The sequence below is a fragment of the Merops nubicus genome, unplaced genomic scaffold (assembly GCF_000691845.1).
Source record: "Merops nubicus isolate BGI_N331 unplaced genomic scaffold, ASM69184v1 scaffold41888, whole genome shotgun sequence".
In the NCBI taxonomy this organism is placed as follows: domain Eukaryota; kingdom Metazoa; phylum Chordata; class Aves; order Coraciiformes; family Meropidae; genus Merops; species Merops nubicus.
Window position 1 is genome coordinate 3,342 of NW_008627129.1, and position 9,541 is coordinate 12,882.

At 60.4% G+C, this 9,541-nt stretch overlaps 1 protein-coding gene across 1 annotated transcript in view; it reads right to left on the bottom strand.

Annotated features, from left to right (window-relative positions):
- Positions 1 to 9,541, bottom strand: part of SLIT1 (slit homolog 1 (Drosophila)) — a gene marked incomplete at both ends in the record, with an annotated part of 14,542 nt that overhangs the window by 3,334 nt on the left and 1,667 nt on the right. Inside the window, 19 exons of the mRNA XM_008946219.1 lie at positions 160 to 284; positions 630 to 793; positions 2,205 to 2,276; positions 2,584 to 2,655; positions 2,893 to 2,964; positions 3,344 to 3,412; positions 4,500 to 4,632; positions 5,812 to 5,978; positions 6,100 to 6,243; positions 6,546 to 6,689; positions 6,897 to 6,971; positions 7,111 to 7,255; positions 7,669 to 7,692; positions 7,790 to 7,953; positions 8,088 to 8,231; positions 8,353 to 8,424; positions 8,525 to 8,596; positions 8,864 to 8,935; positions 9,435 to 9,541. The exon at positions 9,435 to 9,541 is cut by the window's right edge and continues 24 nt beyond it. Of these exons, the coding sequence (XP_008944467.1) occupies positions 160 to 284; positions 630 to 793; positions 2,205 to 2,276; positions 2,584 to 2,655; positions 2,893 to 2,964; positions 3,344 to 3,412; positions 4,500 to 4,632; positions 5,812 to 5,978; positions 6,100 to 6,243; positions 6,546 to 6,689; positions 6,897 to 6,971; positions 7,111 to 7,255; positions 7,669 to 7,692; positions 7,790 to 7,953; positions 8,088 to 8,231; positions 8,353 to 8,424; positions 8,525 to 8,596; positions 8,864 to 8,935; positions 9,435 to 9,541 (2,037 nt within the window). The remainder of the gene's footprint in view (positions 1 to 159; positions 285 to 629; positions 794 to 2,204; positions 2,277 to 2,583; positions 2,656 to 2,892; positions 2,965 to 3,343; positions 3,413 to 4,499; positions 4,633 to 5,811; positions 5,979 to 6,099; positions 6,244 to 6,545; positions 6,690 to 6,896; positions 6,972 to 7,110; positions 7,256 to 7,668; positions 7,693 to 7,789; positions 7,954 to 8,087; positions 8,232 to 8,352; positions 8,425 to 8,524; positions 8,597 to 8,863; positions 8,936 to 9,434) is intronic.

Sequence of the window (9,541 nt, forward strand, 5' to 3'; positions counted from 1 at the left end):
CCCCTCCCCTGTCCCACTCTGCAGGGCACTGCCGTGTGCAGGAAGGGGGGATTGTCCCACGGGCACTGAGCCCCAGGGGCACAGCAGACCCCCCATGACATCCCCTTCCCCTCTTCAGGGATGGGTCCCCTCGTGTTGGGAACCCTGGGACCAGGATACCTTGTAGCCACTGGGGCAGGCACAGCGGTAGGAGCCAAGGGGGTCATTGTGGCAGGTGCCCTGGTTTTGGCAGGGGCTGGAGAGACAGGGGTTGCACTTGGCCTGGACACTCAGGGCAGGTGGGCCTGCAGGATGAGAGGTGCAGAGAAGACCATCAACATGGCAAGTGATTTGGCAAGTGATTTGGAGGTCGGGCTGAGTGAGCACCAGCATGGGGACAGAACCCCCGTCAAGGGGCTGTGCACCCGGCAATGGCCAACCACATGCTTGCTTGCTTGGTCACCAGGGACATGCCACAAGCCAAGTAAGAGGACAGAAGCATCTTGGTGCCCCTTCTCCTCAAGGCAGCTCAACAGATGAAATGTTGGCATCTCCCAGACTCACAGAGCATTGCTCTGCCATGTGCAGGGCAGGGATGGACAAATGCACAGTGCAGGGATGGACAGATGCACAGTGCAGGCACCTCTCACCTTGGCACTCGAACTTCTTGGCAGGGGTGGTGAGCAGCAGCTTGCCTTCCATGTCAGGGGGCCCAGCGCAGCGGGCGATGCCTGGCTCCTTGTACCCTGTCTTGACCCAGCTGGAGAGCCAGCGCAGGTTGCAGCTGCAGTAGAGGGGGTTGGCCCCGATGGCTCTGCAGCAGGAGGAAAGGCAGAACTGCACCCACTGCCCCGCGGGGGAACCGGGCTCAGAGATCTCGGGACTGGACACGCCGCCAGCCCTTGGCTGGGCTGCCACATGATGGGGGACCCAGTGCCCCATTTCTGGACCCACCAGAGGTGCTGCCCATGATGAGAGGACCACGGCACTTAGCCCCAACCTGCCACCCAGTTAGACCACCCTGCTCGGCCCCACAGCCCATGCAGTGCCCTGTGGCTACATGCTGGGGCTCTCCTCTTCTGCCCACACAGAAAGCCTCGGGAGTCCCTCTCCAGCACTGGGGCAAAGCTGCCTGGGCCCAGCTCAAATCGGGCCAAGCACCCTTGAAGCTGCGCAGAAACAGCAGGACTGTGGCACAGGAGCTGCAGGGCCAGCTTGGGCTCTGCCACACAAGCCTGCAGGGGAGCAAAGAATTACTCCAAGAGAAGGAGGAGGAGGGCGGGTTGCTCTGCCCTGCAGCAGAGCAGGATGGAGATGAAGGGCTGGGTTCCCCTTTGCATCCTCCCTCCCTGCAAAGGGCAGTGGTGATGGAGGGCCGGTGTGACCCACACCTCTGATGAAGGAAGGAGATGGCGGCCCAGAAGGCAGCTGCCAGGGACAGCAGATGGGCCGGGGCTGACACAACTGGTCCTACAGCACCAACAGCGCCGGCTGGTGACACAGCTCAGCCCTGCGGGGACCGGCAGCACCACGTTGGCAAGGGAAATCAGAGAAGAGCCAGGAAGCCTAGACTGAGCAGTAATGCTCCCAAAAAACACAGGGAAGCCAGGACTGGAAATCAAGATTCTCTCTGCAGGCTGTAGGAACAGCCCGAGAACCCTGTGATGCCAGGAGCAGGACCAGTCACAGGCAAACTGGTAGGAATGGGGTTAGCAGGGACAGGGAAAGGACAAAAAAGTCATCGTGAGCAAAGCTGAACCCCTGCCCTGGGTGGTGGGTATGGGGCTGTGCTTCTGGGGTACAGGGTCCCTGTAAGAGCGGGCTGAAACACTTGGCACCAGCAGGATGCTTGATGACAGATTTTGGGGGGCTGTTGCAACAAAGTGCCAGAGCAGGCTCTGCTGATCCACAGCCGGGCCAGCACCTTCATGGCTTGACCTGCATGTTAGGGGACCCTGGGGGCTGCGTGGGGTGAGAAAGAACCTCACATCACCTCCATCTAGGACCACAGGGCCATCACAGCAGCACTGGGAGGCTCAGCTGCATGCCTGGACAAGGAGAGGTCATGTACGGCTCTGCTCCACAAACACTGCCCCAAGTACCAGCCCAGAGATAAGGAGAGGAGGCAGCTCAGGCCCTCAAGAAGCTGGGCTGAGCCCCAGGGATTTTAAAGGTCTCCCAAGCCTACACTCAGCCCCGTGCTCTGAGGAGCGAGGGATACTCACAGGTGGGACAGCGAGGTGACATCTGCGAAGATGCCCTCGGGAAGACTGGAGATGTCATTGCCATGGAGAGACCTGAAGAGGACAGAGGGTCTTGCAATGCCCACAGCTCCAGGGTGGGCAGCAAGGACTGTGACCAGCTGGGCTTCCCCCACCCCATGGGTCCAGTTGTGGGTGGCAGAGCTGAACCCCACCATGCTGTCACTGCTGCAAATGCACCATCTGCTCCAAGAGGCTGATGCATCTCCCCTTGCTCCTCCTGCAGCCTGTACCCTGCCCGCGTACACCCAGCTCCAAGCAGGTACGGGGGACATGGGGGCACTGTCAGCAGCAGAGAACGGGCTGAGCAGGGCTGTGAGCAGGGCTAGGGTCAAGCACTTACAGCAGCCGGAGGGAGCGGAGGCCCTCGAAGGCCAGCGGAGGGATGCACTGCAGGGAGTTGTAGCTGAGGATCCTGTGGAAGGGAAGGAGGAGGTAACAGCACTGGGGGCACTGCCATGGGCATCACTGCATGTTCCCCCAGCCACCCCACGTGTCATCTCCAGCTCGAACCACAGCTTCACCCAGGTGGAGCAGGGAGACTCTGGTGTCTCCCCAGTAACCTCCAGTCTTTGGGGCCCCCCCGGGAATAGCCCCCTGCAGCTCGGCTGGGCTGCAGCCCAGCATGGCATGTCACAGGGACAGCACTTACAGAGTGGTGAGCTGGCTCATGTTGGTGAAGGAAGAGTTGCTCAGGGAGCTGATCTTGTTGTTGCTCAAGTCACTGGAAAACAGAAACCCCCGAGCTTGGAGCCAGCTGGGCCCTCACTGCTCCCCCAGCTGCTCAGCTGCAGTGGGGTGCGAAAAGCAACATGGCACAGCCTCCAAGGGAGCAGCAGAGCTGTCACACAGGGTGATGGCAGCAATGCCACTGTCCCCCCTCTGCCCATGCCCAGCCCCAGCAGAGGCTGTGAGCATCCTGGGGCTGAGCATTGCTGCCAGCCAGCTGTGTCCTGGTGCAGAGAGGGGACACAGAGGGGCATCAGGGGATCCCTGCACACCACCAGGACCCTCTTCAGGATCACGCATCATGGGGATAGCCCCTGCCCTCACCCACAGGTCAATGGGACTGGCAGCCCAGGTTCCTGCTCCCAGCTACTTACACAAGCTGCAGGTACTTGAAGGTGGAGAGCTGCCCTGGGACCTGAGTGAACTGGTTTCCATCTAGGTAGCTGTAAGGGAGAACAAAAGCACCTTGGAGTGAAGAAGCAGGACATCCCTCCCTCTGCCCTCCCATTTCTCCTGCACAAACATCCCTATGGACTTCAAGCTGCGAGGGTCATCTCCAGCATCACCCCCTGCCCAGCATCCAGGGCCTAGGGGACTCTCAGGGGACCCCTGGGCTGGCAGGGGAGCTGGTGTGCAAGTGCATTGGCACAGGCAGGGTCTCTGCGTGCCGGTCCCCAGGGCCAGTGTCCCAGCAGGCTGCGTGTGCGTGGGCAGCCAGCCGTGCACCGCGTTCACACACCGGCTGTGAGCGGAGGCGGCTCTGACCCTTCCCAAGGCACGTGGGAGAGCGCAGGGTGCAGAGAGGGGGGTGCGAGACTGCACGGGAGCATGAGGGGGTGGCATACGTATGGATGTGCACAACCAGCTCTACATCCCCTGCACACAGGGACTGCTGCTGTCCCCCATTCCAGACAAGTGCAGAGCCCCTTTTTCAGCAATGGGCATCGTGGTGCTCACGCATCCAGACCCAGCACATATCTCCCTGACACCCATGGTGGTGGGTGGCTGACCCCAGGCAAGACACATCCCATTGCCTGTGTGCTCAGTGCTGGGGTTGCCAAGAACACTCCACTACAGCCATGGTGAAGGGCAACAGCAAAGAGGAGCTGGGGAACTGGCAGAAGCAGGGTGGCCCTGTCCCTGTTGCTGATGGCAGGCTGCTGGGGACTGCAGAGCCCTGGGCTGCATGGCTGCATGGGGACCTTAACAGCAGGGGCTGACTGCCCAGCGCTGCCCCCTCATAAGGGCCAAAGAGCGAGGACCCGGCTGCTGTGACAACACCCCTTGCACATCACCCTTGGTAGCCCCGAGCTGGCAGAGAGGCTCTTGCTGAGCTCTTTGCTGGTGTTGGGGCTGGACAGAGTCCCTTGGCTGAGTGGGGTTCCTGCTTCCACACCAGACTGGAATTGGGGTGTAGGAAGGAGCATCTCTGTGCTGGCACCCACAACCCTGCAGCAGAGACCCCCCCCTATCCAGCGCTACAAAGTTGCTGGTGTTCAGGGGAGAGCCTGGGCACTTGCCCACACTCACAGCTCTGTGACGTTCTTGGGGATCCCCTTGGGCAAGGCCTTGAGATGCTTGTTGCTGCAGCGGACAACGGTGTCAAGGCAGGTGCACTCCTGTGGGCACTGCGGCCTGGGGATGCAGCTGGTCTCCTCCTGACCTGCACCAGACACAGAGAGCCACAAAGTCACCGTGGCCTAGAGCCAGCCTTGAGGTTGGACTTGATGCCTTGTGTCCACCCAGGACTGCTCCCCTCCCATGCCCATCATCTCTGCTGGTCCTGAGGTGGGGTCCTGCGGGCAGCCTGTTTGTGGGCAACGGCCTAAAACATCATCTCTGCGGGTCCTGAGGTGGGGTCCTGCGGGCAGCCTGTTTGTGGGCAATGGCCTCATCCTGGCTGAAAGTCAGCAGTGCAGGAATCGCCCCCACGCCCAGGAACTCCTTGCCCCACCAGGATGGATGCAACCAGCCAGCTCAAGGCCACTCTGATTCTCACTATCTTCCAGGAAAAACGCAGTCCCGGGGATGGCAGAGGGGAGGGTGTGGAAGAAGAGGCTCGGCTCTGCAAATCCTCCTGAAACAACCTCCTTCACCCATCTCCTAGGCAGAGGCTAGAGGGAGTGGAGCCTGCGCTGGGCAGCCGGAGGAGCCGGCGTTGCTCCCGCCTCCCCACCGCGGCGCTGGGCTCCTGCCGCAGGGGCGTCCCTGGGACAACCGTACGTTATCGCGCACCGCTAGGGAAGGCGCAGGATGCAACCCGTCAGCCTTTGACGTGGTGGAGGAGGGAAAGCAGAAGAAAGGATGATTTGTTTTGTAAATATTTTCCAGAGGGCTCAAAAGCTGTGCTAAATTTAAAAAAAAAAAAAAGAATTAAAAAAGGCTTTTCTCTCAACACGCTATTTGCCTGCTCCATCTGCCCAGTTCCAGCACATGTGTGGCTGGGAAGGGAAGGAGGGAAGGAGCACGATGAATCCTGGTGGGCTTTGCTTGCACTTCTGCTCCTGCCAGGACCTAGGACACAGTGTTTGCCAGCCCAGACCTGCCTATGTACAAGGGCCATGTGGTGCAGTGGGTGCAAACTCTTCTCCTGACTTCAGAGCAGCTTGTGGGTATTTGAGTGCAGACCTAAGAGCTGGGCACCAGTAGGGGAAAATTCATGCATCATTAGGAAAGAGCGTTAATAGGCTGAGGGAGCTCCTAAGCCACAGGGTAGCTTGCCACAGGGCACTGCCAAACAACCTGGGAGTAGGGATGGTGGTGGGACAGGGAGTGAGGATTCAGCCCCAGAGGAGCAGCCTGGTCCCCCCTCGCCTCCGGCACCGCGGAGCCCGTGAGTTACCTTCCTCACACCTGAAGTCGGGGAAGGCCACGTCCTGGAGCGGGATCTGCCGGAGGAAGTCGGGGTTTTGGCACCGCGGGTTCCCCGTCACAATCTTCCTCTTGCGCAGCCAGTCCCCCAGCCAGGCCAGCTGGCAGTTGCAGTTGAACGGGTTGGCAAGGAGGTTCCTGCACACGGGAGGGAGCACGAGCGCATCACCTGAGCAGCCACCGGGCAAAGGCCCCCCCTGCAGCCCCTCAACACCACGGGGACAGCCTGGCAGCATCCCCTCCGGTGCCAGCGACGTACAGCGTGGAGAGGGACTGCAACGTGTCGAAGGCGCCCGGTGCGATGGTGCTGATCTGGTTGTCGTACAGGGAGAGCAGGCGGACGTTGCGCAGCCCCGTGAAGCTGTCGTTGTGGATGCAGCTGATGCGGTTGTTCCTCAGCATCCTGCAGAGGGAAGGTGACGACGGCACCCAGTGACCTGGGTGGGTACCATGGGGGAAACTCACCTCAGCAGTGTCCAGGGCCGTGCCCACCTCGCTGCCAGGCAGCGAGATGAGCTTTAGCCAGTCCCTGAGAAGCAAAAACCTGTCCCCCCCAGCTCTGGATATGGCCAGTGGATGGGTGAGGTGACCCTCAACTGGCCCTGCAGTGACACTGGCAGCACCAGCACAGGACTGCAGGCAGGGCAGGAGAGCGAGGAGCAGGGATGTCCTTGTCCTTGTGCCCACAGCAGAGCGTGAACTCACAGCGTCCTCAGGCCGTCCAGGCCCCTGAACATGCCGCTCCGCACAGACTCCAGCTGGTTGACAGTGAGGTGCAGCTCACTGACGGAGGATGCCCCCTCAAATGCCCCGTCCTCGATCTCTGACACCTTGTTGTTGCTGAGGTTGCTGCAGAGAGGGGAAAGCAGGGATGGAGGGCTCTGCATGACCTCACCCTGAACCCTGGCTTCCCCAGGTCCCACTGAGCACCCTGTAATGCCCAGTTTCTCTGGGGACCTTTGGGCTCACCATTTCATGACCCAGGCTGTCCACGACACCCATGTGCTTTCCAGCCTTGAGGTCCTTCCAGCAAGGCTGTGCCTGCCTAGTACTCACATTTTCTTCAGATGTGGGAGTTTCTTGAAGATGCCAGTGGCCTCCAGGATGGAGATTTCATTGTTGTTCAGGCGCCTGAGGAGGGTAGCATGGAAATGATCTCAGGAAATGGCTGTGAAGGGCCTGGCACAGACCAAACCCTGAGCCAAACCACAGCACCCACACTGCTCCAGCTGCAGGAGGGAAAGTGGGGTGGGATGGAGGAGGCTCTTACAGCTCAGCTGTGGACTGTGGGATGCGCTCTGGGATCTTGGTGAGCTTCAGGTTGGAGCATTCAACCACATTGGATTCGCAGCGGCACTTTGGGGGGCAGATCACGTCACTGTTGCACTCACTGTTCAGCTGGTAATCCTCCGTCCCTGTGTGCCAGCAAGAGCAGCATGGGCTCTCATGGGCAGGGACAAGGGGGCTGCCCTGCCCTCCCCTCTGTGACCCTCCCACACCCCTAGCTGGGCTCCATCCATTCCCCAGCTCCCCTCTTCCCAGACACTGTCCATGTATTACTCCTTTTGGTGCCCAAAGTGGTTTATCTGCAGGGCCATTTGTCCTGGGTACATGGGGTGCTGCACTGTCCCACCACCCTCTTCCCTCCTGCAGCCAGAGCCCAGGGACACCTCTGTGCCCATCTGTCCTGGTACCCAGCACTTCTATTGCTGCAGCACCCGAGAACTCAGCAACCAGAAACAATGGGAAATGCTCCATGGTCCTGCTGGGACCTGGTCGAGAGGACGCCACGCACACACCCACGCACACGTGTGGCTCCTCCTCTCACCTGGGATGAAATACTGCTCTTTGGCTGCGGGGAAGAAAAAGCACATCAGCACCCTGAGCACGCAGACGCCAGGCTGGGGCAGGGCTGAGGGCAGGGTGCCCATGACGGGGATGGCTCTCACCCGAGCAGCGAAACTTCTTGCTCTTTATCTGGCCGATGCGCTTGTTGGCCAGGCGCCGGGGGCTGGCACAGCGGGCACCGCTGGTCTCGATGGGGTTGGCACGGAGGAAGTCTGCCAGCCACTTCAGGTTGCAGTCACAGACAAAGGGGTTCTGCGCCAGGTGCCTGCACCAGGGACAGTGGGTGAGACACAACCGGGGATGGTGGGTCACTGTCAACTCTGGCCCCTGCTACCCACGGAGGTGCTTCCCCCCAGGCACCCAATACACCCGGGCATTGGAGCTGGTGCAGGCACTCACAGAGTCTGGATGGCCCGCAGGGAGGTGAAGGTGCCCTTGGCCAGGCTCTGAATCTTGTTGTCATAGAGTGAGAGCAGCGAGAGGTTCTGCAGGTCCTGGAAGGCATCTGCCCTCACACAGTTGATCTTGTTGGCATTGAGGAGCCTGGGAGAGAGGGAGGGAGGTGAGGATGGGAATCCCCTTCACTGCACCATGGGCACTGGGGACCTCAGCCCTGATTCCCTATGTCCCCATGGAGCATCCCATCCAGTCACTGGTGCCTTACAACAGCTGCAGGGCGAAAAGTCCCCCGAAGACACCCTTGGGGAGATCCGTAATCTTATTGCCATACAGCACCCTGGGGGAGAAAGGCTGGTGTGAGAGGGATGGGGGAGCGGTATGGGGTACGGTTCAGGGGACACAGCATCTGCCCCACACCTCCCCATGTGCACACTTACAGGGAGTTCAGCGAGCGCAGCCCCTGGAAGGCATCAGGAGCGATCTCTGAGATCTGGTTGTTGCTCAGGTCTCTGAAAACGAAAGGGAGAAGGTGACCTGGTCCCCTCTTCTCTCACCGCATGCCCCCATTCTCTCACTGGGTCCAGGGGACCACCTCCAGCACCCAACAGCAGAGCTGGGGGTATCCAAGACCCTATCCCAGTGCTGCCATGTGGGGCGCCTGTGTCACGGCCAATGCCCTGTGCCCATCGGAGTGCGGGGCTGTGGGCTCACGGCAGTGGCTAGCAGGGTGAACAGTGCTGGGGTTCAGGGTGAGCTGGTGGGGGCTGCACACTTACATCCTCCTCAGCTTCTTATAGGGGGAGAAGGCACCTGGGGGGATAGACTTGATGCCATTGAGCTCCAGGCGTCTACAAAGAGAAAAGGGGGAGAGATAAGGGCTGTAGGGCTGGCTGACCCCCAGCACCCCACAGACAGGGCTGAGGGGCTGCAAGACCCCCAAGCTTGCAATAAGCTACCCTCTCGGAGCAGCAACTTTCACCCCAGCCTGTGATTGGGGCCTTCTCCACCAGGGAGGGGTGCCATGGGTGTGGAGACTGTGCTGGCTGGGTTGGGGGGAACACCTCCTCCCCTCCAGCACCATGGGTCTGGGGGTGCCTGCTGCCTCCCATGTGCTTTGCGTGCTGTTGCAGCGGGGGCTTTGCACCATAATTGGATTCCCCTAAGGAGATTATTTATCTATTTACATTTTTAATGCAGCTAAATCCAGGGCTAAATCTGGGCAGCATGGGAGAAGGGCGAGGAAGGCCTGCTGCCCCATGGAGCAGCTGAGCCACAGGGCTTTCTTCTGTGTCCCCACTGCCTCGAGCCACCCGGAGGCTGGCAGTGATGGTGTGGGGCCATACTCACATCTCCGTCATGGTCTCAGGCAGGTTGGCAGGGATGGCTGTCAGCCCCTTGCCCCGACAGTCCACGATGCCATTGCTGCACGTGCACATGGCCGGGCCGGAGCCAGA